The sequence below is a fragment of the Dipodomys ordii genome, unplaced genomic scaffold, assembly GCF_000151885.1.
Source record: "Dipodomys ordii isolate 6190 unplaced genomic scaffold, Dord_2.0 Scaffold79, whole genome shotgun sequence".
NCBI classification, from domain to species: domain Eukaryota; kingdom Metazoa; phylum Chordata; class Mammalia; order Rodentia; family Heteromyidae; genus Dipodomys; species Dipodomys ordii.
The window spans coordinates 3124869-3151952 of record NW_012267295.1 but is presented as its reverse complement, the minus strand read 5'-3'; the positions used below and the strand labels follow the sequence as shown (position 1 = coordinate 3151952).

Genomic DNA, 27084 nt, shown 5'->3' with positions numbered 1-27084 from the left:
TGGAGCGGCCCGAGGGCTGCCGGGATCGGCGGATTGCCAGATGGCGGGGCTGCGGAGCCCGCTGGCGGCGGCAACCGGGCTGATCGCTCTCTGGCCCCAGGGCTGTTTCCGCCCTGACAGGGAGTCCCGCTTCGCCCCGCCCTCCTCCGGACCGCGGCGCTGTTCCGGGACGGCTGCGGGACCCCGGGCTGCCCTGCGCCGCCCTCCCGGGTGCTCCCCACTCCGGCCTGGGCGTCGTGAGCTTGGACTTCGGCTCCTGCCGTGACGTGTCATGTGTGTGTCGCGCGCCGCTCACCCTGTGTTTCCAAAACTCGGTAGTGACGCGGTCGGGCGCAATCTCTCTGGGTCAGCGCTGAGCCCGAGCGGCTCGCGCTTCCCGGGATGGCCGAGGGTAAGTGCTCGCTCGGGAGTCGCATTTCCAGTGGAGAGGCCTGTGTCCGTTCCTTGGTGTCAAATACGGATTCCCTGCGCGCAAACCGCTGCCCTTCTGCCCTGCACTCCGCTGCCGTGCTGGCGGTCACGGATGTTCCCCTTCCTCCCCCCCCCCGCCCCCTGCATTTTCTCAAGCACGTTGTGTGAGTCAGAGACACACTACTTGCAGTGTCACGTTGGCCCCCCCCCCCCATTGTTGGCTGGTGTGACAAGCATCACTATCCGGGTTAAATGTCCTCCTTTTGGATAAAAAGAATAAAAACGCGCACTCGCAGTTCAGTCGTTTCTTTGATCTTGCTCCCCCACAACTCTCATGACCAGTCTAGCCTGTGACGGCCATCTGGCTGTGGCATCTGTGGTCCTGTTGATGCCCAAGGTTGATTAGATGATGGCTGCCTCGGCCAGGTGTGACCCCTCTCTCACTGCTCTGTGAGCCTTTCTCCTGAAGCTGCTCCCTCTAGGAAAACATTCCTGGATAGGAGGACCCACTGTCGGTCAAGGGTATGTAAATGGAGCCCAAACCTCCAAACAAGCTCTAAGAAAGATTGCAGTCTGCAGTGTTACTTAACACATCTGAGTTATTTCCTCAAACTAAGGTTGGTTTTTTTTGTGTACCAGTCTTGGGGCTTGAACTCAGGGCCTGGGTGCTGTGCCTGGCCCTTTCTGCTCAAGGCTGACACAGTATACCACTTGAGCCACATCTTCATGTCCTGCTTTTTGGTGATTAGAGATGAGTTTCATGGACTTTCCTGCCCCTGCTGGCAGGAACCTCAATCCTCAGATAACAGCCTCCTGAGTAACTAGGATTACAGGTTTGAGCCACTGGCACCTGACATACTACTTTTGTAACTTTAAGTCACTGCAGGGTTATGGTTATAACACAGATTAGTTATTGAGAGCTTGACGTGCAGCCAATACAGTTAACCAGAAGTGGAGGTGTGGCCCAAGTCAAGTGACAGAGGGCCAGCCATGAGGGAAAAAAAAAAACAAGAGATCAAGGTCCTAAATTCAAGCCCCAGTGCCCTCCCACCCCAGCCTCCCCCAGATCCCTCATTGAGTGACTTAGGACCACTTTGTAGAAGATAAGGATTTGAACCTAGGCTATCCTATTTTCAAAAAGTAGATAGAAAGATGGGTAGGAAAGTTAGGCATGGTGGTGCACAGTTGTAATCTTAGTATTCAGGAGGCCAAGGCAGGACGATCCAGAGTTCAAAACCAGCCTGGATTACATAGTGAGCCCCTAGTTTTTGTTTGCTTTAAAGAGATCAGAAGGGTTTGCCAGGTGCCAGCACGCTTGTAATCCTAGCTACTCAGGAGGCTGAGATCTGAGGATCGAGGTTCAAAGCCAGCCCCGGCAGAAAAGGCTGTGAAACTCTTATTTCCAGTAAACCACTTAGAAAACTGGAAGCGGTGCTGTGGTTCAAGTGGTAGAGGGCTTGCCTTGAGCTAATGAGCTGAGGGACAGTGCTCAGGCCCACAGTTCTAAGACCCATGACCCACAAAAAAAAAAAAAAAAGATGGGAAGGCCCATTTGCTGGTGGCTCGCACTTGTAATGCTAGTTCCTCAGGAAGCTGAAATCTGAGGATCTTGGTTAAAAGCCAGTCTGAGCAGAAAAGTCCCCATGAGACTCTCACTCCAATTAACCACTCAAAAACTGGAAGTGGAACTGTGGCTCGAACTGGTAGAGCATTAGTTAGCCTTGAGCAAAAGAACTCAGGAACAAGGGGCTGGGAAGATGGCTCAGTGTTAAAGCGCTTGCCTTGCATGCCTGAGGCCCTGGGTTCGATTCCTCAGCACCACATAAACAAAAATGAAAAAAGCCGGAAGTGGTGCTGTGGCTCAAGTGGTAGAGCATTACCCTTGAACTGAAGAGTTGAGGGTCAGTGCCCAGGCCCAGAGTTCAGGCCCCACGACTGGACCCAAAAAAAAACAACCTCAGGGACAATGCCCTGGCCCTGAGTTTAAGCCCCATGACCAAAAAAAAAAAAAAAGGCGGGAAGGGAATTTCCTCTAAAATGTTACCTTAGCCTTCCCCCATTCAATTTCAGAAGCATCTAATCAGAATATGTTCTCTGGGTAAAAACCTGAAATGGAAAGGGCATTAGTCAGTTTTTAGTCAGCTATCAGCTGTTAGCATATTGTGAATTTAAACATTTTCTGGAAGAGTTAGTAAGATGCTAAATACCGGTCTGAGCAATATATCCAGTACAACCCAGCAACACCAGTCACCAAAATGTGTGTATTCCCCCCCCCCCACCTCTAGCAACCAATCAGATTCTGCAGCAGACAGCAAGTAGGCACCCCTTAATTTAATTAAATTCTCTTGCCACCTGGAGATAGCACCAGATTCCCACAGGTTAAGGACCCTGGCCCCCAAAACTGCCTCTCCAGGTGCCAGTTTGCAAGTCTGTTCTTCTAAAATTTATGGTGGACCAGAACCCTATATAAATCAGTGTTCCTGTGACCCTCTCGATACAATTAATTTGCTCACAGAACTACATGTAGGTTTAGCAGTTGATTGTAAAGAATATTGCAAAGGTGCCAGATGAATAACCAGATAATAGAGATACACAGGTACTTGTGGACCCTCTCTGGATGTCACTCTCTCTGGAAGCCTCTGTATATTTGGCTGTCTAGAAGATAACACATATACAGTCCTTTTGGAGTATGTTTTGGAAGTCTCATTGCATAGACATGATTGATCAAATTGGTATTGGTGATCTACTTAACCTTTAATCTCCCCAAAATTGGATCTCTGGGTGACTAGCATGTCAAAAAAAAAAAAAAGTCTCAGGAGATCTCAAAGCAACAGGAAGAAGACAAAGACCACATAGATATTTCACATTAAGACAATTATTGTAGAAACCAGTACCTTGATATTAATATTTAGTCTTTTTGTTTATGGTACTGGGGCTTGAAATCAACCTCACAGTCACTTGATGTTCTTGCTCACAGCTGGCACTCTATCACTTAAGCTACACCTCTAGTCAGGTTTTAGGGGAGGGTACCAGTCCTGGGGCTTGAACTCAGAGCCTGGGCACTGTCTCTGAGCTTCTTTTGTTCAAGGCTAACACTACCACTTGAGCCACAGCTCCACTTGCAGCTTTTTTTAGTGGGTGGGTGGGGGAGGAGTAGTTTATTGGAGAAAGTGTTTCACAGACTTTCCTGCCTGGGATTGTTTCAAACTGTGATCCTCCTGAGTAGCTAGGATTACAGGTGTGAATCACTGGTGGCTGGCTTAGTCTTTTTTTTTTTTTTTTTGCCTGTCCTGGGGCTTGAACTCTGGGCCTGAGCACTGTCTTTGAGCTTATTTTGTACATGAGCTTATTTTGTACAAGACTAGCACTTTATCACTAGAACCACAGTGTCACTTCTGGCTTTTTGGAGATAAGAGTCTCACAGAGTTTTTTTTTTGTGGGTCATGGAGATGGAACTGTGGGCCTGGGTGCTGCCCCTCAGCTCTTCAGCTCAAGGCTAGTGCACTACCACTTTAGCCACAGTGCCACTTCTGGTTTTCTGGTGTGGTTAATTGGAGATAAAAGTCCCATGGACTTTTATTCTCAGGCTGTCTTTGAACTGCGATCCTTAGTCTCAGTCTCCCAAGTAGCCAGGATTACAGGCGTGAGCCACTGGCACCCAGCTTAGTCTGATATTTTTACTGCTTAATTGGAAATGGAATCTCACCGAGGTTTCTGCCTGGGGGGGCTTTGAACCTTGATCCTCCAGGTCTCAGCTTCCACCACTTCTGCCCATTTACCACCAAATCATACCCATGGTCCAATATTTGACTTTTCTAAAGTTAGGATTTTCATTTTTTAACTATATATTTTGGGACCAGATAGAAGAATATATAGGATGATTTAACCAGGAAAATTTTACAAAAGACCAGAAGAATCTGGAAATTCAGTAACTTTTTGTCCTAGATTACCTTGATCATACCTAGCTGAAAATGAACAGAGTAAGACTGTCTTTCCTCAGAGGTAAATCCATTAAACTAAGCTAAGGTCATCTTGAATCTCGTCCCATGCTCACTACATTATTCTTGCCAAACCATAAGTCTTGTGTATGGGCTGCTTTTTCTAATCTGCTGCAGGATGAGAGGCAAAGGGAAGCAGTATTATACCACTATTGATCCCTTTTGTCACCTAGCAGAAGGTATAGGTTTTTCAGACATTTGAAACAAGACTTTAAGGCACCATTGGCATTTGGGGCTTTCCACAATGATGACACGTTGGGGAAAAAATCCATAGGAAACTACCTTAACGAGCCCTGGATCTTGTGGTTTTGGCTTGTATTTTTGCTGCCTGTCCTTTGTTGTTGCTGTTGTTGTTATTTTCCGTATTTCGCACTTTTTATTTCAGACAATGAATGGAGAATTCTCCCTAAGGTCAGCGTTTAATTAATTGCCTCACTCTGGCTGCTATAGTATTACAACTCTTGGAATATACGGCATCGATTCTACTATTCAATTTGCCTGGAACGTGCCAACTGGACATAGTGTTCCAGTGACTGCCTCTGTCACTGGAGTGGGAGGCTCATTTTGCCGTTTACTATCTTGGCGTGTAGAGGCCTGAGGCGCGGGACCTAGGAGAGCTTAGATTGGGTCGCGCCCCTGTCCATCATCGGAAGGCTCTTGGCGCTGACTGTTTGGCCGCCAGATTTGGGAGCTGTGTACCGCCCCTGGAAAGCTGGAGGGTGAGGGGGCGGGGTGGGGAAAAGCGTTGTATGAAGTTCTCTGTTCATTGGGCCGCCGCCACGTCAATTATACTAGCTTTGCTCCCGTTGGCGGGAAGATCCCGGGCAGGTAGCGTGGACGTCCTCCGGCCCCCTCCGGAGCTGGGACCGGGCAGCGTGACGTCTCGGACAAATTTGTTGTTGAGATTTGGGCTTCATTAATTATTCATGAGGATATTTGGAAGGACCGCAGCGATTGGCGGCTGGGAATCCCGGTTAATTGTGTCTGAGCTAGAGATAAGTGCGGCTGGAGAAGTTTCGCATAAATTATTCCAACGAGAGAGGGGCGGGCCCGCGCATAGATTAGTCAAATGAGCCGGGAGGAGGGCGGCAGACTGCGAATTAGCCTAAGTTATTAAAGATGGCGGCGGAGCGGAGTCGCTCCCCGATGGACTCGCCGGTGCCGGCCTCGATGTTCGCCCCGGAGCCCAGCTCTCCGGGGGCGGCCAGGGCCGCAGCGGCGGCAGCCCGGCTCCACGGCGGCTTCGACTCGGATTGCAGCGAGGACGGCGAGGCGCTCAATGGCGAGCCGGAGCTGGACCTCACCAGCAAGGTAGGCCCGGGCGGCGGCGGCGGCGGCGGCGGGCTCTACGGGGATCCGCGGCGGGCCGAGCCGTCTCCCCGGCGACGGTGGACACCCGGCCGTCCAGTCTTGGGGTAGGCAGGAACGCGGGAAGGGACCGAGCCCGCCCACCGGCCGCTCTCGGAGATGTGTGAGGGCCGAACGACCCCCCGAGCCCCCCACGGCCACCTGGGTTCCTGGCGGTGCTGACCCGTCCTCCCGCGCTCTAGGCTCCCGCCGGGATCGCAGCCCCTCGGCCCCGCCACGTGGAACCGGGGCGCTCGACGCCCGCAGCGCGCCGTGGGGGTACTTGTCCCCGCGCCGGGCGCCAGGCGCCGGGCGGCCTCGTCCCTTCCTCGGGTTGGATCGGAGACCCAGAGTGTTCGGTTCCCTGGAGCGTCCGGGAGCGGGGCGGCTTGGGCCGCGGGCGGGACGCTCCGGGACAGGTAGTGGAGGGAGATGGGGCAGCGGGGTGGCCGCCGCATCTGGTCCTGATCTGCGGAAAGGAAACAGAAAGTGGCCGCTCAGTCGGGGAGAAGGGTATCTGAGGAATGTCCACCTCGCGAGTCCACCGAAAACACATTCTGTTTTCCACTTGAAAGATGGGCATGACCCCAAATCTCACTATCTGGGAGTGGAACCAGCTCTTGTACGTTAGAGAATAACGAAGGTCCTTTTAAGTAGTGTTTTAAATAAAATTGAGCTGTTAGGAATGGGAGGCAGGGATTAAGGGTTCACCATCTGGCTGGCGTTGTGGAGAAACGCAAAAGTAAGTATAAGATGTAACTGGTGTTTTGAAGGTGCTTAACACAGCCAAAGGAAAGAATGTCAACTTGGAAGTCTGACAGGCTGGGCTCCCTTTCTTGATCTGCCATTCAAAAGGCTTGTGACCTTGGGAAAGTTTCTTAACCTCTCATTTCTCTACCCGCCTGGGCTTCAGAAAGTACAAATTTGCTGCAAAAATTAGAAGTGTATGTGAAGACATCTAGTGTCGTGGTTTTTTGATCCCTACTAGAGACTCTGCCCATTTGAACTGGATAGCTGGTAGTTCTCTGTGCGGATTAAATAACAACTGATAGAAGACAGAATGTTAGTAATACCTCCTACCTGTTGTAGGATAGTTACAATAGAGATTTTAGTTTTTTGTTTTTTTTGGTCGGTTGTGGGGCTTGAATTCTGGTCCTGGGCGCTGTCCCTCAGCTCGTCAGCTCAAGGCTAGTGCTCTACCACTTGAGCCACAGCGCCACTTCTGGCTTTTTCTGTTTATGTGGTGCTGAGGAACCGAACCCAGGGTGTCATGCATGCTAGGCAAGCACTCTACCACTAAGCCCCTTCCCCGCCCTAGAGATTTTTTTTTTTAATGGGGCTTTGAAAATGTTTGTGAATTTTCATAGCTTATGCTGACCAGAAACTTAGTCCTTCGCTGCATCCTAAGTAAGCAATTGCTCAACTGTTCTTTGTCCTTCTAGTCTCAGCACTTGGAAGCGAGGTGGCTCCTGTTTGTCACAGTGGTCCTGTCTGGTTCCTCTAATGCTATCATGAGGGGTGGCAAACTCAGAGAGACAGAAGGTTGGGGAAAAGGGCGAGGCCATGTGACCCAGGCAGTGTCCAGTTTATTATTGCAAGCTTCTATGAGTCAATTCAGGAAGTTATAGGATAGGCATCTGACTCAGAAGTGGACCAGGTAGAGGTCAATACCCAGCCAAGGTGCTGAAGAAACTTGAAGACAGGAAATTGTAGGGTAACGTTGCAGAGAGGATAGGACCTTTTATTTTCTGACCAGTCTGTGTAATGGTCATGGGTAAGGAAGTGATAAAGAGCTGGGAAATCCTCATAGTTTTGAAATTCAGAAGCCAAATATAATACAAATATTGATGGTATTGAAAAGAAAAGTCATGTGGAGGAGTAAAGGAATGGATTTAATAGATTAAGTCCTGAAAAGTGTAAAGCCTAGTAGTTAAGACACACTTACCACAATCTCATGTGGGGACCTAAGGCTCTAAGAAGCTTTTGAAGGGAGAAACAGTGAACATTTGTGGTGAGTTTCATAGAAGAAGGTTTTCCTAGAAACAACTGGGTAAAGAAAACACAGTGACCATTTACTGAGCTGTGGGCTCAATGTTGTACATGCTATTGTAGTTGGTCTCTACAGTAGCTTTAGGATGTAAGGTGGCATTTCTGTTTTATAGACTGAGATTCAGAGAGGTTAAGTTCTTTGTCCAAGGTCACATAGGAATTGTCTGAGGTGCCTCTTGGTGAAAGACCTCCCCAAATAAGTGGTCAATACTTCAATGTGATGGACAGAATTTACACAGCAATGATGCTTATGCTTACTTCAGTGGTAGTGATATTTTCGTTGATGAAGATGACTCTCCTAGGCAGTTTTCACCACTGTTTCCCAAATAATCAAGGTAGCTAATATGAGGTGGAACAACATTCTTCGGTTATTGTGGGAGCTGCTGGATGTATATGAGCTTTCTGTCCTTGAATTTCCAGATGCACACTGCAGGTAGACTGGCACATGGGTGTAAAGCACTGCTCATCAGCTTCTTCCTGTAGTGCCAGCTCCTCAGTTGTTTGGTTCCTGCCCCTCTTACGAAACTCAGAGGCAGGCTGCTTACACCTCTTCGTGGGTGGTGGCTCAGATGTACTCAGGTTGTACATCATCTGGATCATATAAGGCTGCTTTAGGAGAGGAAGAGAGGACATGAGGGGGCTGGGCTGCACAGCTGTTTCCAATTAGGGTACTGTGGGTTTGATAGGGTCTTTGGTCAGGCTGTTGATCAGCTTTGACTGGTGCTGTCTAGTAAGTGTGGTCCTAAGGCTGTTGGTTTCTCTTCTAGCTGGTTCTAGTGAGCCCTACATCAGAGCAGTATGACAGCCTACTTCGGCAGATGTGGGAGAGGATGGACGAGGGATGCGGAGAGACCATATATGTCATTGGGCAGGGATCAGGTGAGCATAGTTTTCCTTTCATTTATTTTAAACAATTATTTAGAGCACATTTGCCTCCTTTGTCACCATTCATATGTCTCAGTTGCAGTGATGCTTAGTGTCGCCAGAACTGTTGGGAGAACATAAGCAGGCAGAGCTCACGTCAGCTCCCACCATAGTGGTCACCATGTGCTTGGCTATAACGAATCCAAGCAGTTGCACAGGTGTTCCCCATTTGCATAAAAGGAAATGGAGCAGCAAGCAAGGAAACTTCTTTTCCAAGGTAACAGGACAAGTTTTAGCTCTAGAGTTGGTCTAGCCTGGGAAAATCCAATTCTTCTCTCCAAGCCCTGTTTATGGATCCCGTCATTCTCTGTATCCTGCTTAGTAGAGAATCTGTCATTCTTCTTTGTGTCAGCAAGGAACAGATGCCCAGAGTTCCTCTTCTCAGTCAGGTTGTGGCCCAGAACACAATGACCATTCAGTCTGGATAGCTGTGATAACAGAGGTCCCGTTTCTCCCCAGTAGATCCTGACAGGCATGTACACTTGAGAGCATGCTAGTTATTGTCATCCAACCTACTTATTCATTGCGATGGGCCTCCTGTTTTAGAGGAAGGGAGCCCGGGACTGGATCCCAGATGATGTAGAGGAATGGTGCTCCATCTTTTCTGAAATATGACACCTGAGATTGTTTCTTGAGTTCTTTCTTTTTCCTTCTTTTTTGCCCAAAACTGGGACTCAAATTCACTGTCTGATGCTGGCGTTCACTCAGGTGCTCTACTATCTGAGCCACATCTCCAACTCAAAGAAATGCTTTGAGTGAGATTTTTTTTTTCTTTTTGGTGCCAGTCCTGGGACTTGAAATCATAGCCTGAATGCTGCCCTGAGCCTTTTTACTTAAAGCTTGTGCTCTACCACGAGAGCCACCGCTTCACTTCCTAAGATCGTTAACATGAATGAGTTCAGCCCATACTGGCACTTGTCTCTTGCCATCTTTGCAGAAAGCCCCAGGATGGGCCTGGATACATCATTAAGGCACCAGTTTTCTTTGCTCACTGTAGTCTTTGTAAAGGCAGGTAATAATTCTTTTGTAAATGGAATTGCTGAGCAGGATAGTCTAAGCCTGTCATCCCAGCTACTTGGGAGGTAGAGACAGGAGGGTCACAAGTTGGAGGCCAGCCTGGGCAATTTAGGGAGACCCTTAAAAAGTAAAAGGGTTGGAGTATTGCTCAGAGGTAAGATACTCGTCTACTATGTACAAGGCTGGGTTCAATTCCCAAGACTACCCCCCCCCAATTTTTTCCCCTGACTAGTTGGCAAAAATCTATTGAAAAGTATCTTCTCACCAGATGCTGATGACTCACTCCTGTAATCCTAGCTAATTAGGAGGCTGAGATCTGAGGATCAAGGTTCAAAGCCAGCTCTGGCAGGATAGTCCATGAGACTCTATCTACAATTAGCCACCAGAAAATGGGAAGTAGAGCTGTGACTAAAAGTAGTAGAGTGCTAGCCTTGAGCAAAAGAGTTTAGAGACAGCACCCAGGCACCTCAGTCCAAGCCCCATGACCAACCTAAAAATAAAAAAATAAATAAAAATTAAAAAGTATCTTCTAAGATTTGATACTGTTGCATAGTTCTTTTAGATACTTTATGTTATTTTTTTCCTGAACTGGGTTTATAACTCAGAGCCTAGTACTTGCTAAGCAAGCACTCTACCACCTGATCCATACTCCCAGTTCTCTATTGAATACTAAAAATCTGGTCTTTGGGGCTAGAGGTGTAGCTTAGTAGTAGCCTGCTTACCTAGCATGTTCTAGGCAGGCCCTAAGTTTGATCCCCAGCATTAGTGAGGGGTAAATTTTATTTCTTTTTTTTTTTTTTCTCCTGGTCCTGGGGCTTGAACTCAGGGCCTGGGCGCTGTCCCTGGGTCTCTTTGTTTTTGTTTTTTGTTTTTTTTGAGTCCGGTCGTGGGGCCTGAACTCTGGGCCTAGGTGCTATCCCTCAGCTCTTCAGCTCGAGGCTAGGGCTCTACCACTTGAGCCACAGCGCCACTTCCAGCTTTTTTTCTTTTTGCTTATGTGGTGCTGAGGAATCAAACCCAGGGCCTCGGGCATGCAAGGCAAGCGCTCTACCACTGAGCCACCTTCCCAGCCCTCCCTGGGTCTCTTTGTGCTTGAGGCTAGCACTCTACCACTTGAGCCATGGCGCCACTTCTAGCCTTTTTGAGCAGTTTATTGGAGATAAGGGTCTCATGGGGACTTTTCTGCCTGGACCGGTTTTAAACTACAATCCTCAGATCTCAGCCTCCTGAATAGTTAGTATCTGGTACCTTCTTCAAGGAGGAAAGACGTCATATACACCAAGAATTGAATAGGAAACAGTACTTGGAAATGCCACAAGATGACAAAAGAAAGGTTTGATCTCCAAATACTGATATACTTCCCTGTGAAATGTGTCTCCTATCTCTCCTCATTCTTGCTGCCACCTCCTCAGTCATGGGTTTTATCACCTAAAAGAAGACTTGGTAAGAGAGATAGGCAGACCCAGGGTGCTGCATGTCAAGAGGGGATAAAGTTGGTTGGCATTGTTGAATACTCCCCAGGCTGAAAGTACTTTTAGGTTCAGAAAAGGCCATTCGACTTGGTGACTAAGAAATCACTGATAACCTTACCCATGTAATTGTAACCCCTTTGTACAGTATTTTCACAATAAAAAGCTTTTGAAAGCTTGTCCAGTATATGTTTGGCAGGCTTTATTTAATAAGATGAGCCATTCAAAGATCACTTCATGCTTATAGCATTTCAGAAACCACATAAAGGTCAGTTTTGACAAGTGGTGTGACTAGTCTTGAAGACTCAGCTTTTTCTTTTCTTTTTTCTCTTTGCTTTCTTTCTTTTTTTTTTTTTAATTTGCGGAGGAAGGTGTTCAGTATGTAGCCCAGGCTGGTGTCAAATTTTATCCTCCTGCTTCAGGCTCCGGGAAAGACCTAGATTCTTAAGACTCCCTCCTTCTTGTCCTTTACTCTGTACTCTGAATTTATTGCCTTGGCAACTCACAACTAATTAACCCTCCTGTGGCAAAGCATAAGATGTCAAACACCCATTAGCCCATCTCCCACACACCCCAGCATTATCCTCCCATCGCCTAGCTGGGTGCTATGCCGTGCATAGTGACTCCTGCCTGCTGGATTCTTTAAAGGCAAAAAGAGGTCAGAACTAGTTCAGCAAGTTGAACATCAAACAGACTGAACCAGATGCAGGGACCCAGGGGTGGGCTTCGTTCTACTTCCTATAGTCCTTGGTGCTTCACCTCTCTGTCATGGCCTTCCTCTGGAGAAGAGGGAATGACACCTTCTCCATCCTGCCTCAGAGAATGGTGTATAAACAATTGGATGTAAAAAAAATTATTTTCTGCTCAGGGCCTGGGCACTCACTGTTCCTGAACTCTTTTGCTCAAGGCGAGCACTCTACCACTTGAGCCACAGTGTCACTTCTGGGTTTCTGGTGATTAATTGGAGATGAGAGTCTCATGAACTTTCCTGCCCGGGCTGGCTTTGAACCTCGATCCTCAGATCTCAGCCTCCTGAGTAGTTAGGATTACAGGCGTGAGCCACTGATGCCTGGCTCTGTGTTTGTTCTTAATGTAAGGTTGGTATTTTACAAGGAGGCAAGTTAATGGAGCCTTGTAGTTTAGGTTTAGAGCTTGGCAGGGTTGGGTTTGCCTGGGACTTTTTCTTTGTCTCAAAATATGGATAACAATAGAACCTATCCCATGATGAATTCGTGGAAATTCAAAGAAATCACATGATGTATAAATAAATGTTAGTATTAGCAGTTGCAGTATTAACATTTTCAGGATCCCAGGCTGTGTGGTTGATTTACCGTGAGATTTCTTTCCAACTTTGTTCATTTCCTAAACACTAAATCATGACCTTTTCAGAGTCATGATTGTGACCAGGTGCTCCATTAAAGTACAGGGGACATAGGAAGGATGTTGTATCTTCATGCGGGGGGGGGGGGAGGGCGATCAGGAAAGGTTATACGGGCTATTGGGTTGGTCCTAAGCCATGAACAGGAATTTCCAGGTAAATGGAGATGGTGACGAGTGGGCAAAGGGAATGACGCAAGAAGGCATGACACACTGGAGACAGGCGTATTTAGTGGGTTAGAAGTAAGCCAGTAAGGTGGGAGTAGAGAGTGAGGTCAAGAGGGGAGACTGGACAGATAGACAGGGCTCAGGTATGAGGGTCCTTGAATGCCATGCTGAATTGGTTAGACACTTATCCCTAAAGTCTGGGGAGTCATTGCAGCACACTGGGCTTATGAAAGGTAAATGAACTGGTGGGAGGGAAATCTGATTAGGGTTGTGCGTGGCTGAGTCTGTGGCCTTTAGTAATTGGACCTCTGCAGCTTTTGTCTCCACTCCTAAAGTGAAGAATGCAGTGAGTGCTAGAGAAGGGTAGTATGACCGAGATCCCTGATGGACAAGGTGACATTGTCGACACACCCTGGTGTGGAGCAGGATCTGAAAGCACTGATTTTCCATATACTGTCAGAGGGGAATAGGTAGAAGTGAGGCGTCCAGGTGGCTTGTGTCTGTAACTCCAGCTGCTCAAGAGGATCAGGGTTTGAGACCAGTTCGGGCAAAAAGTTACTGAGACCTCAGTCAGTAAACTAAGCATGATGGTACAAGGGAGGCAAAGGTACAAGCATCTGAAAAAATAACCCGAGTAAAAAGGGCTGACTCGAGTGATAGACCACCTGCCTCACAAGCGTGAGACCCTATGGTCAAACCCCAGTAAAAATATACTGCCCCCCCGCAAAACATTAACAGGCGCTGGTGACTCACACCTGTAATCCTAGCTACTCAGGAGGCTGAGATCTGAAGATCACAGTTCAAAGCCAGCTTGGGCAGGAAAGTCCATGAGACTCTTATCTCTAATAAATCACCAGAAAACCAGAAGTAACACTGTGGCTCAAGTGGTAGCGCGTGCGCCTTGAATTGAAGACCTGAGGGACAGCACCCAGACCCAGAGTTCAAGCCTTCCGACTGACAAAAAATAAAAAAAGCCAAAGAAAAATACCTTCTGGCTGGGCACAAGTGGCTCATGCCTATAAACCTAGCTACTAGTAGGCTGAGATCTGAGGATCTCGGTTCAAAGCCAGCCTGGGTAGGAAAGTCCATGAGACTCTTATCTCCAATTAACCACCAAAAGGCCTGAAGTAGCCCTGTAGCTCAAGTGGTAGAGCACCATCCTGAGCAAAAAAGCTCAGGGACAACACCCAAGCCCTGAGTTCAAACCCTAGGATTGGCAGGTGTCACATGCATATGTGTGCACATGTACACACAGAAGTGCACACAAGATAACAAGATGTGTTCCTTGAGGATCACTTCTCTAACACAGCCCTTCTCTAACCCAGAAAGTGTTCAGAGTTCACTTGCCCATATACTTAGAACCTCTCTTCCTCCCCACAACCTGTTGCTTTGTTTGGGTTCATTTGCATTGTATTTTTACCAATGTTTGGGACCTGAGGTTGAAAAGCCACCCCTGTGGGGCATCAAGGGTCAAGGAATGGTTGAAATACAGTCCCATCCTCAACATGTTATATGGTCAGCAAGGGCCTGTGTCCAAAGCACCATTGCACAAGGCTGTAAGGGCGAGAAATGTCTGTGGGCCTCTGAGCAAGACAGTGCGTCAGGCCCTTCCCAGGATACCTCCTGACTGGCTCTGGTGGGACAGGAAGTCCATGAGCAAAACTGTAGAGCTGGGACATGCAGGAGCTAGCGGAAGGAGTGCTTGGGCCACGTGGACTGGGGCAGAGCTGATGAGGAGGTTGAGAAGGGAGTATACAAGCTGGGGAGGCCTTAGGGGATTGGGATGGAAAGGCTACTGGTTCTTAACAGTCATTGGGAGGTTTGATGTGGAAGTGATGTCTTTAGGGTTGAGATTCCTTTGGGGACTTAAGTGTGTGGATCTACACAGGATGAGGAGAGAGTAAGCTGGATCTGCTGAGACTAACAGAAAGTCTGTTGCAGTGACTCGGGTAGAATAATGGCTGGAGTCAGATGGGTGGCAGTGGATTGGCAAACAGAGTAGACAGTGAGAAGGAAGGGCATGATGAAGAGCTGGAATCAGCAGGTGACCAGAAGGAACGTGTTGTCATTATTGGAAGGGGAAGGGAGGTCCACCAGCAAGAGGGACACTGGCAAAGGACCAGGCTCTAAATTTGGACTCAGAAGACCACAGTTCATAAGGTCCCACTCTGAGGCCACTGGCTTCTATTTACCCCGCTTTTTTTTTTTTAAGTAGAATCTCTCTGATCCAGACTAATACTAAATTTACTATCCTCTGATCCCTCCGTGTCTGCCTCCTATAGTGCTGGGATTACAAGCGTATGCCACCATGCCTGGCTATTTGCTACACTGTTAAGAGGAAGTAGCAATGCCTACCTAGAGCTTTAGAGGCAAATTATTTGGGTGCTGGTGGTTGAAATTGGATGAGACTTCTAGAGTTATCATCCAGGTCATTGGAAACTTGGTATGGAGCTCAGGGAGGAAGATACTACTCCATAGCAATGTTTTTGAGGTTGTCAAACAGTGGGAGGCTGGAGATGTGGCTTAGTGGTAGAGTGCTTGCCTTGCATGCATGAAGCCCTGGGTTCCATTCCTCAGTACCACATAAACAGAAAAAGCCAGAAGTGGTGCTGAGGCTCAAATGGTAGTGCTAGCCTTGAGCAAAAGAAGCTCAGGGACAGTGCCCAGGCCGAGTTCAAGCCCCAGGACTGGAAAAACAACAACAAAACCAGTTGGAGCCATAGATGAAGACTCAAGATGAAGCCTCAAGATGGCTAAGGATGAAGTTTAGAAGAAAGTAGATGAGGGTGGGGTGGGGCAGGGGCTTGAACTCAGGGCCTGGGCATTGTCACAAGTTTCCTCTTGAGCCACAGCGCTCCACTTCTGGCTTTTTTGGGTAGTTTATTGGCGATAAGAGTCTCACATACTTTCCTGCCTGGGCTGGCTTTGAACCATGGTCCTCAGATCTCAGCTTCTTGAGTAGCTCGGATTCAGGCATCTGGTGAGAAGAAGGTCTTTGATGACGACAGGTGAGACAATTGTGCCTCAGAAGGCAAGGCAGGATGGCAGCGGTATAGCATGCTGGAAAGCCATTGGTGATGTCTGTAAACTTTCTTCAGGAAAAATAGTCAATTAAGAGCAAGTAGAGTTGGATGGTCTACAAGGTGGGCTACTCTGGAGCTATTGATAGCCCAGGAGGTAAATAGGAAAAAGGGAAAGAAGGTGGCTTTCTTTTTCTAGTGAGGTGCTCTACCACTTGAGTTATGCCCCCAGCCCTTTTCTTAGTGTAAATGTGACAGGCTTGTTTCAGGAGAGCATTGGAGAGGGAGGCAGGGAGCACTCCTGGCACAAGGTTTTTAGGTAGCAGAAGAGAAGAGGTTGCTCTGCTAAAGGGGCTCACCCCACAAGGGGCCCAGGGAAAGGCTGAAAGCGCAGGGGTGGGAGTTAAACCCCACAGCACCCAGAAGAAGCTACAGGTGGCTTACGGTATGTAGGCACTGGGGAACAAGAGCCACCCTCCTTCCTTGCCTCCCCTCCTCTTCCTGGACTTGAACTCCTTTTTCACCTGCTTGCTGGACACGTTACCTGAGCCACACCTGAGTTAAAAGTCTACCTCTAAATAATCCAGAAATCTCCATTTCCTCCATCTTCGGTCCTCATGGGTTGCGTAGATGGCTCGAATTACTTCTCTCTGCTTCCTGTATCTGGCCTCTTGCTTGCTTAGCCATGAGATCTCTATAACCCACCTTGATTTGATTGTGTTATCACTCTCAGCTTTGCTGCTGTCTGCTGTCCTGCCCCAGCAGCTCTCTCTGGCCGCCCCCCTGTCCCCTAGACTGCACCCCCATCACCCTGAGTGTCTTTCCTGACTGTACCACCCTCTGCTATGCTCCATGCTTTGTCTCACTGGCAGACTGCCCTGTTTTCTCTGTGGATTTCTTTCTCACCCCTGAAGACCAGGTTTGGAGTCAGTGCCCCCAAACTGCCCTTCTCCAGGTCCTGCTTTGCTTTCTTTCTTTTTCTTTTTTTGTCTTTTTTTGGGGGGGGGTCATCATGGGGTTTGAACTCTGGGCCTGGGCGCCGTCCCTGAGCTCTTCAGATCAAGGCTACCACTTTACCTCTTGAGCCACAAGGTTACTTCTGATTTTCTGTGGTTAATTGGAGATAAAGAGTCTCATGGACTTTCCTGCTTTCCTGCCTGGGCTGGCTTTGAACCTCGATCCTCAGAGTAGCAAGGATTACAGGCGTGAGCCACCTGCACCCAGCTCCATGCTGTGCTTTCAACAGCACAGTGCTGGAGCCCTGTTGTAGTTAATTAATTTCTTCCCTCTCTCCTGTGTGGCAGTGAACTCACTAAGGACACCTGCATTCCCAGTGCGGGGGCTTAATACCCAGGAGAGTGGCGGTGACTGTAGTTGAGTGAATTGCCCAGTGCCCTGCTTGGTGGGGAAGCCGCTGGCACTGTCACATCTTAACTCTGCGCTTCCTGTTTGCACTCAGGTAGAGACTGTGCTCTCCAGTGCCCAGGCAGGTCCTTGGTTAGTTGGGGCTGACTGGCTGGCTTGTTGCCTGGCTGATTGGTTAGGACTCTCTCTGTGGCTGATGCCTGCTCTCTTGTCACCAGATGGGACTGAGTACGGGCTGAGTGAAGCAGACATGGAGGCCTCCTATGCCACAGTGAAGAGCATGGCGGAGCAGATAGAGGCGGATGTCATCCTCCTGCGGGAGCGTCAAGAAGCTGGTGGCCGTGTGCGGGATTACCTGGTTCGGAAACGAGTAGGAGACAACGACTTCCTGGAGGTCAGGTGAGGAGGCCTGAAAACTGTTCCGGGGTGCTCCGTGTGGAATCATGTGGTCAGGGCCCAGCTGAGAATGATGATGGGGCCTGTGACACCCACCCTGTCAGCTCTCGCCCTTCCTGAGTGGGCGAAAAGTGCCTGGGTTAGGATAGCATCACTGTTTCTGGGAAGTGTAAGAGAGGGTACAGCCTGCATTTTGTGGGTACTATGGGAGCTGTGTGGCTGAAAATCCACTTTGGGGTTCTTCCGGGGTGGAAGTTGGAGAAATAGGCCTTAGTCACAGGGCGCCAAAGGGCATTGCACTCCCTGGACGTGGCTCCAGGGACATTGGCAATACACCGTGAGTTGAGGGGTGCAGGGCCAAGCCTGGACTCGGGGATCGAGTTCCAGGCTCTTGAGCTGTCCTTCACCCACGGACTCTCACACAGATGCATGGGTTTGTGTCCATGCAGGGTAGCAGTGGTGGGCAATGTGGATGCCGGCAAAAGCACGCTTCTGGGGGTCCTGACGCACGGAGAGCTGGACAATGGCCGTGGCTTTGCCCGCCAGAAACTCTTCCGCCACAAACACGAGATTGAATCGGGCCGCACCAGCAGTGTGGGCAACGACATTCTGGGCTTTGACAGCGAAGGCAATGTGGTGAACAAACCTGACAGCCACGGTGGCAGCCTGGAGTGGACAAAGATCTGTGAGCAGTCCTCCAAGGTCGTTACCTTCATTGACCTGGCTGGCCACGAAAAGTACCTGAAGACCACCGTCTTCGGCATGACTGGCCATTTGCCTGACTTCTGCATGCTCATGGTAAGGGGGAGGTGCTCCCCAGAGGACGTCAGAGAAGGGCAGCTGGGCCATCACATGCAGGGGCTCGCTGTCATTCCGAGGCCACGGCCTGTGCTGTGGGCTCTCTAAGCACTGAGGTCTTCTCCAGCGGTTTACCTTGATGCTCCTGGTATAAACAGGGCCTCGTTTGCAGACTTATTTTTGCGAGAGGCATGGATGAGGGTTTCTCCTGGAGCTTACTACCTTCAGAAACGTTTCTTCCTGGTACTACAGGAGGCCACGTCAGGCCTCTCAAAGAGGGGAGGCCTAGGGAAGGCATGGAGGGAGCGCCCCCTGTCAGAAGGCCCAGGCAGCAGGCAAGGGGGCCTCCAGTCAGAGAGGAAGGAATGTTAGTCAGGTGCAGCCGTTACTGGGAGCTTCCTATGGGCCAGGCCTTGGGTTCTGGTGACACAACCAGATCTAGGACATGTTGGTCATGGGGCCTCCCAGAGAGCTATACTTAGTGTGATTAGATATTTTTTTGGGGGGTGGAGGAAGTATTGGGGTCTGAACTTGGGATCTCACTCTTGCTAGGCAGGCTCAACCACTTGAGCCACGCCCTTAGCCCATAGTATAATTAATTGTGTGTGTGTGTGTGTGTGTGTGTGTGTGTGTGTTTTGCCAGTCCTGCCCCTGTGCTTCTTTTGCCCAAGGCTGGCACTCTACCACTTGAGCCACAGTGCCACTTCCAACTTTTTCTGTGAATGTGGTAATGAAGAATGGAGCCCAGGGCTTCATGCATGCTAGGCAAGCACGCTACCACTGAGCCACCTTCCCAGTCCATGATTAGGTTCTGAGCAGCTTACCATGCAGAGTCACTGGGAAGGAGAGAAAGCAGAGAACTCGTATTGGCTCATTCATACTGCCATGCTTGCCTGTCTGCCCCGCTGAGTTTCTTCACCAGACAGAGTGGGAATGGTGAGGCCCACACCTGCACAGTCCCCGCTCACCTCATGCAGGGAGGCAAGGGAGGAGAGGCACTTGCACAAGTGTTATTTTCGTCTGGCATGTCCTTCCTTCCCCTTCCTAGTTCTTCAGCTGCCTGCGTTAATAAGTGTGGGAAACACAGACATCTGTTCCTAGCAAACCTGCTCAAGTTGCCCCACAAACACAGGTTCTCAGGCCAACTCCCATAATGGACAGAGAGAGAGGCTGGGTTTCTTGTGCAGGGACTCCTGGCAGCTCTCTGCCTGAGCTTCCTGGCATTGCACCTGAGATCTGTGGGTTACATCATGGTTTCATCTCGCATTCATTGGAGCATTGCAAGGTCTGTCACCAGCTCTCTTGATTACTAGAGGACAACTGCTGATCAGGAAGTAGTCTCAGTGGAAGATGATTGGGTCGATTTGGAGCAGTAGGTGCTTTTTGTTCTTTTTATTTTATTTTTGTGGTACTAGAGTTTGCACTCAGGCCTCACTTGCTAGACACACCCTGTACCACTTAAGCTCCTCAGCCAGTTCCATTTCATGGTGGTCATCTTTGAGATAGTCTCCTTTTATGACCGTGTAGGCCTGGACTGCGGGCCATTGGAATGATGGTACCTCACTGTGCCCAGCCATAGCTTAAGATGAGATCTCTGAAATTCTGCCTAGCTGGCCTTAAACTACTCTTTCCCATCTCAGTCTCTCAAGTGACTATGGATGACAGGCTTGAGCTACTGTACTTTTTTTTCATTTAATTAACACATTTAATTAACATATTTATAGGGTGCAATGTGATATTTCAATATATGCATGCAATGAGTAGCCATCAAATCAGGTAGCATTTTCTCTGTGTCTGAGTGCCTGTCTGTCTCTGCCAGTCCTGGGGCTTGAAATTTCATCACAGCTGGTACTTCACCACTTGAACCGCACATCTATTTCTGACTTTTAATGGTTAATTGGAGATAAGGATCACTCAGATTTGTCTGCTTGGGCTAGCTTTGAAGTGAGATCCTCAGATCTCAGCCTCCTGAGTAGCTAGGATTACAGGTAATGAGCCATTGTCGCTCAGCTTTTTTTTTTTTATTAATACAATATATATTATTTCATATTGTGTAAGTTACATAAAGAATGAACCCACCATTTAGAGTCAACATTAACATGATGTATGGGTAAGGTACATGTATTTGTTTCCTTTTTTTTGGTTGAATCATTTAAAGTGAGTTGTGGACCCCAGTACTTAGCATAGTAAGTGCTATCTCCTACTGTTACTGCAGCCAAGAAAGTGGCCGGTAACTTGTCTGTATTTATATTATCCCAGATATTCCTCACTTGTCTTCTATTACAGCTGCGTTTTTTCAAACAGTTTAATACTGCTCACCTGTTTTTCTCTTGTGGTTTTGGGGTGGACGCAGGGCCTGCACGTGCTAATCACATGCATGGCTGCATCCATCCCCAGTTACTCGCCTCTGTATGGAGGCATACTACCTATAGCTTGCTTTTTAAAATTTATTTTCTCTTCTTTTAAAAGTGTTTATGGATGATTAGCCTATGTCAGAAGGTAAGAGTTGCTTTTTCAGCCAGATGCTGGTGGCTCATGCTGCCATCCTAGCTACTCAGGAGGCTCATATCTGAGGATTGTACATCAAAGCCATTCCGGGCAGGAAAGTGCACAAGTCTCTTATCTCCAAGAAACTACTCAGAAAAAGCCAGAAATGGTGATGCGGCTCAAGTGGTAGTGTGCTAGCCTTGAGCACAAAGAGACTCAGGGATAGCGCCCAGGCTCTGAGTTCCAGCCCCAGGACTGGCACCAAAAACAATAAAAAGTTTCTTTTTCCTTTTGTGCATTGCATTTTGAACATAAGCCCTATAATTTTTCTTTTTTTTCTTTTTATTTTTTTGTTGGTTGTAGGTCTTGAACTCTGGGCTTAGGCGCTGTCTTTGTGTTCTTCAGCTCAAGGCTAGCATTCTACCACTTGAGCCACAGCACCACTTCTGGTTTTCTGGTGGTTAATTGGAGATAAGAGTCTCGCAGACTTCCCCGCCTGCACTGGCTTTGAACCACAATTGTCAGATCTCAGCCTCCTGAGTAGCTAGGATTGCAGGTGTGAGCCACCAGTGCCTGGCTTTTCTTGTTTTTTGAGACAATATCTTGCTGTGTAGCCCAGACTGGGCTGGCACTTGCTATATATCATCCAGGCTGGCCTCAAGCTCCCTGATGCCCTGTCTCGATCTCCTAAGTGCTGGCATTACAGGCCCACACCACCATACCCAGCAGTTCCATGTGCTCTTAATTTGTTTCGTGAGTCTGAAAAGCTTGTATTATTACTGGAAGGTTGATGTGCCACTGCACAAACAGTTCATGCTGGGTTTTTGTTTTAGAACCTTCACATAATATTGGGACATCTAACCTGCAAGCTCGGCCTTCTGAAGTGGAGATGGTTATCCCCATTTTAGAGATGGGAAACTAAGGGTCCAGAGATGTTAAGTTGAATTCATTCTGACAGAAGTCCGTGTGCACAGGTCAACGCCATCTGGGCCCGGCCCAGCTTTCACACACAGCTTTCTTTGAGACCCTGATCCCTAGCAACAGCAGACTATTCCTCTTGTCCTAACCGTTCTTTTTCTGCATTGGGACAGGTGGGTAGCAACGCTGGCATCGTGGGGATGACCAAGGAGCACCTGGGCTTGGCATTGGCACTTAATGTACCTGTCTTCGTAGTAGTCACCAAGATCGACATGTGTCCTGCTAACATCCTGCAAGGTAAATGAGGCCCGCACCGCAGCTGGTGACCTCTGGAACTGGCAGCACTGTCTCGGGGTGGTCTGTTGCCAGGCCTTCAGCCCAGAGTTTCCTCTTTCAAATCTGCTGCTGCTGCTCCTTCCCCTATTTAGTTCTTGGTACGAGTATGGCCTAGAATTTCCCTCTGTTCTTAGTTCCTTCCAGTTCAATGCAGAGGATCTTTAAGGTTCCCAATCTGGCACCTCTTTGCAGATGTGCCCTGGCAGCAGACGGGGGGCTGTGCCACTGAAGCTAGATGGACATGGAGGGGTTCAGGCGGAGTTTCCACTTGGGCTTGTGGGAGTAGGCCTTCGTGTACCTCTTCTTCTCTGATGCGGATTATTAGGGAGAAGTGTGGTGTGGCCTGTGAAAAACCTCATCATAAGAGCCTCTGCACACTTCTAAGAAACACCAAGAGAGGGCTGGGAAGGTGGCTCAGTGGTAGAGTGCTTGCCTTGCATGCATGAGGCCCTGGGTTCCATTCCTCAGCACCACATAAGCAGAAAAAAAAAAGCCGGAAGTGGCGTTGTGGCTCAAGTGGTAGAGCGCTAGCCTTGAGCTGAAGAGCTGAGGGACAGCGCCCAGGCCCAGAGTTCAGGCCCCACAACTGGACCCCAAAAACAAAAAACAAAAAAAGAAGAAAAAAAAGAAACACCAAGAAGTCCTTTTGACAGATGAGATTTTTTTTTTCAGGAATAGAGTATTCTGGAAAGAACAGTGTCCTTCCCAGGGAACCTCTAAATTACTCATCTACAGGATGTGGGCTTTCTAGAGATTCTGGAGAAATCTGCCAAATTTCAGACTCACAGCCTTAGAAAAGAGACCCCATCTGTGCGCTTTCCACACTGGCAATGCAAACCCACCCAAAGTTTTGATCCTCCTTTTTGCTTCTCCAGGCATTGTGGCATTTAACACTCCATCTGTCTGTCTGTCTCCTGCTTGCATCAGTAATGAATGGACCCATCTTACCCTGGAAGTCTGGCTAAAGAGAAGGCTGTGTCCCCTAATTCTGTTCCGTTTCACCCTTTAAGAAACCCTGAAGCTGTTACAGCGCCTGCTGAAGTCACCGGGCTGTCGGAAGATCCCTGTGCTTGTGCAGAACAAAGACGATGTGATCGTTACAGCTTCCAATTTCAGCTCTGAGAGGTAAGGGGTGGGGGCGGGATGCTTCCAAGCAGGTGCAGGTGCCAGCAGGCCACGGTGAACAGTAGGCCTAAACTGGCTGCTTCGGGCATGAGATCTTCTGGACATTCTTACTGTTCAGGAGGAAACATAATTACATGTACACATTGCATGTATACATACATGTATAATGTGTATCCATGTACTTACTTACATAAGGCATTTAGCACTGTGCCTGGCTGGTATAGAATAAACATATACCGATTGTGTGTGTGTGTGTGTGTGTGTGTGTGTGTGTGTGTGTTGTGGGACTTGAACTCAGGGTTTGGGCACTGTCCCTGAGTAATTTTTGCTCAAAGCTGGCGCTCTACCACTTTGAGCCACAGCACCACTTCTGGTTGTTAATTGGAGATAAAGGTCTCTTAGGCTGGGTGTTGGTAGCTCATGCCTGTAATCCTAGCTACTCAAGGGGTTGTGATCTAAGGATCACCTTTCTTTATTTTTATTTTTTTGGGGGTCTGGTTCTGGGGCCTGAACTCTAGGCCTGGGCGCTGTCCCTCAGCTCTTCAGCTCAAGGCTAGCGCTCTACCACTTGAGCCACAGCGCCACTTACGGCTTTTTTCTTTTTTTTTTTCTTTTTTTCTTTTTTTTTGGGTCCAGTAGTGGGGCCTGAACTCTGGGCCTGGACACTGTCCCTCAGCTCTTCAGCTCAAGGCTAGCGCTCTACCACTTGAGCCACAGCGCCACTTCCAGCTTTTTTTTTCTTTTTGCTTATGTGGTACTGAGGAATCGAACCCAGGGCCTCATGCGTGCAAGGCAAGCGCTCTACCACTGAGCCACCTTCCCAGCCCCCCGGCTTTTTTCTTTTTGCTTATGTGGTACTGAGGAATTGAACCCAGGGCCTCATGCATGCAAGGCAAGCACTCTACCACTGGGCCACCTTCCCAGCCCCTGAGGATCACCTTTCAAAGCCAGTCCAGGCAGGAAAGTTTGTGAGACTCTTATCTCCAATTAACCACCAGAAAACTGGAAGTGGAGCTGTGGCTCAAAGTGGTAGAGCGCTAGCCTTGAGCAAAAGCTCTCAGGGACAGCTCCCAGGCCTAGAGTTAAAGCCTCCATGACCACTACCACCAACAACAAAAAAAGACTTTCACTGACTTTCCTGCGTTGGCTGTCTTTGAACTGCTATCCTCAGATCTCAGCCTCTTGAGTAGCTAGGATTACAGGCGTGAGCCACTGGTGCCCAGCTGTAGCTTATTCTTTATTATTCTATAAGCTTTTATTTTTTTGTGCCAGTCCTAGGGCTTGAACTCAAGGCTTGGGCATTGTCCTTGAGCTCAAGGCTTGTGCTCTACCACCAGATTTTCCTGTCCAGGCTGACTTCAAACTGTGATCCTCAGATCTCAGTCTCCTGAATATTTAGGATTACAGGTGTCAGCCACCGGCACCAGCTGTATTAGCTTTTTATATTCTCAGAATCTTTCTAATCATAGGTTATTAATGTGTCCTTTCATTCCATAAGTATTCATTGGGTGTTTGCTCATGTAAACATGGAGGATTCAAAGGTGTCTGTAGCATAGTACTCAAGATAGCTAGTTCTTTGGCCCGACAGTTGCTTGGTGACAGTGATCTTGGTCCAATTTACTCCTTGACCCAGAGCCAGGGGCCTCCTTAGGAGCTATCTGCCTAGTGATTGAGTTTATAGTGCTCAGTTCAGGGCAGCCTGGATTTTTGGCCTGTTTCAGTGACACAGTCCTGTCCTGCCCTGCTCCAGCTCATTGATTTGCAGGCACCATTATAGAAGCGATGGGACTGTGTACAACCTGGTCTCAAGGAATTTAATTCAGCCTGAATAGTTGGATTCACTAAGCCAATAAATGACTGATGGAAAAATCATGTAGTCCTAGGTAGTTGTCCACGAGCTCTAGAAGGGCTTCAGGACAGAAGTGGTGTGTGACGCTCTCCGGAGAAGGTGGCGACTGGGGTTGCAGGGTAGGAGCTGGCCGCTGAGCACCTCTTTCCTTTCTTCTCTCCCCCTCCATTTAGGATGTGCCCAATATTCCAGATATCCAATGTTACAGGCGAGAATCTAGAACTGCTGAAAATGTTCCTCAACCTTCTGTCCCCACGTACCAGCTACCGGGAGGAGGAGCCTGCTGAGTTCCAGATTGATGACACCTACTCTGTCCCCGTGAGTGGCCGGGGTGGGGGCTGGTGGGCCTCAAGGTAGGCCAGTTGGAGGAGGGCGGCTTATTAGCCTGGCCTCTTGTGCTTGCAGGGTGTGGGGACCGTGGTGTCAGGCACGACGCTGAGGGGCCTGATCAAGCTGAATGACACTCTGCTGCTAGGCCCAGACCCCCTGGGGAACTTCCTGTCCATCGCCGTCAAGTCGATCCATCGCAAGCGCATGCCCGTCAAGGAAGTGCGCGGGGGCCAGACAGCCTCATTTGCACTGAAGAAGGTGAGGGGGCACTTCCCGATGCCCCTGGCACTGTGTGTGCAAGGCACTTCACCACCTTCCCCAGTTCGGGTGGCTGCTCCCCAGCTCACTTTCATAGATGAGAAAATGGCTCAGAGCCTCGTGACTTAACTAAGGCTCCCAGCCAGTAAGTGTTCGACTGAGGACTCAAACCCAGGACCGCTGCCTCCTGGGCTCTGGTCCTCCCTTGGATGCCTGAACAGGGGCCCCGAGCTTCCACGTCTTGATGAGAAGTCCACTCTGCATAGGGCCCTGCTCCACATGGGGTTCGGGGAGGGTGTGCCAGATCCCCGCGTCACTTGACTTCCTGCCAGAACAGCGGGGACTTGGTGTGTTCACGCCAGCGGTCAGGCGTGGGGGCAGGGCCGGCCAGCGCGTGACGCTGGAAGGCCTCGAGGTCCCTATGCTCTGTGGTTCCTCTTGCTTTCAGATCAAGCGCTCATCCATCCGAAAGGGCATGGTGATGGTTTCTCCGCGCTTGAATCCCCAAGCCTCCTGGGAATTTGAGGCCGAGATTCTTGTCCTCCACCACCCCACCACGATTAGCCCACGCTACCAGGCCATGGGTAGGTGTCTAGGGTACAGTTGCCCCAGAGGCCCTGCTTGAACCCATCCCAAAAGGTGCTCAGCGACCCAATCTCTAGTTCTAGCTTCAGCCCAGAGGCAGAGGTCCATTGCGTTCAAGCTATTCCTCAGTACTGCCCATGCGTCTCAGCATATTCTGTCCTGCAGATGCTCACCGAGGGGGCTGACCCCAGACCCGCCCTCGAGGACCTACTGTGTGTGGGGAGCACTGCTGTGTCCCAAGAGGGGGTGCCACACAGCAGAGAGCGAGGAGACCGTGGGCAAGGGCCTTCAATTGTAGGAGCTCCCAGTCCAGTGAGGGGTGCATGTAAGCTCAGGAACTGGGGCCCTGAGTACAGGACTTGGGGGGCCAGCTAGGTGGGGAAGGAGGCAGGGAGCAGGTCTCTAGTTGCAGCTAGTCTGCAGCTCCACAGTGTTTCTTTCACTCACTGCTTCTCCCAGCCCTGAGGCCGTTAGCACGCCTGACCTTCCTGCTCCCTCTGCAGTGCATTGTGGGAGCATCAGGCAGACAGCCACCATTCTAAGCATGGACAAAGACTGTCTGCGCACTGGGGATAAGGCTACTGTCCATTTCCGCTTCATCAAGACCCCCGAGTACCTGCACATAGACCAGCGGCTGGTGTTCCGGGAAGGCCGCACCAAGGCTGTTGGCACCATCACCAAGGTACCACGGGGGCAGACGTCCTGTCCCAGGAAGCACTGAACTCCCCCACCCATGGCTGTGAGCACCACAGGCTTTTTAGGACCCATGCCCCTGCTCTAGGGGGGCTGGGCCAGCGCCCAGGTGTTGCTACAGTGCCGTCTTCCCTCCCCTTCCCTTCAGCAAAGGAAGAAATGGA

At 49.3% G+C, this 27084-nt stretch overlaps 1 protein-coding gene across 2 annotated transcripts in view; it reads left to right on the top strand.

The window, feature by feature from the left end:
* Positions 1-253: 253 nt before the first annotated feature.
* Gtpbp1 (GTP binding protein 1) overlaps positions 254-27084 on the top strand; it is a 29793-nt gene continuing 2962 nt past the window's right edge. The window contains exons 1-10 of one of the 2 annotated variants that reach the window (XM_013024925.1): positions 5518-5720; positions 8573-8684; positions 17364-17544; positions 17991-18339; positions 21918-22041; positions 23091-23205; positions 25228-25372; positions 25460-25642; positions 26091-26226; positions 26731-26909. In XM_013024925.1, coding sequence (XP_012880379.1) covers positions 5529-5720; positions 8573-8684; positions 17364-17544; positions 17991-18339; positions 21918-22041; positions 23091-23205; positions 25228-25372; positions 25460-25642; positions 26091-26226; positions 26731-26909 — 1716 coding nt within the window. In that variant the 5' untranslated portion in view covers positions 5518-5528. Of the gene's footprint in view, positions 392-5517; positions 5721-8572; positions 8685-17363; positions 17545-17990; positions 18340-21917; positions 22042-23090; positions 23206-25227; positions 25373-25459; positions 25643-26090; positions 26227-26730; positions 26910-27084 lie in introns of those variants that run through there. The other variant, XM_013024926.1, reaches the window with a different exon arrangement.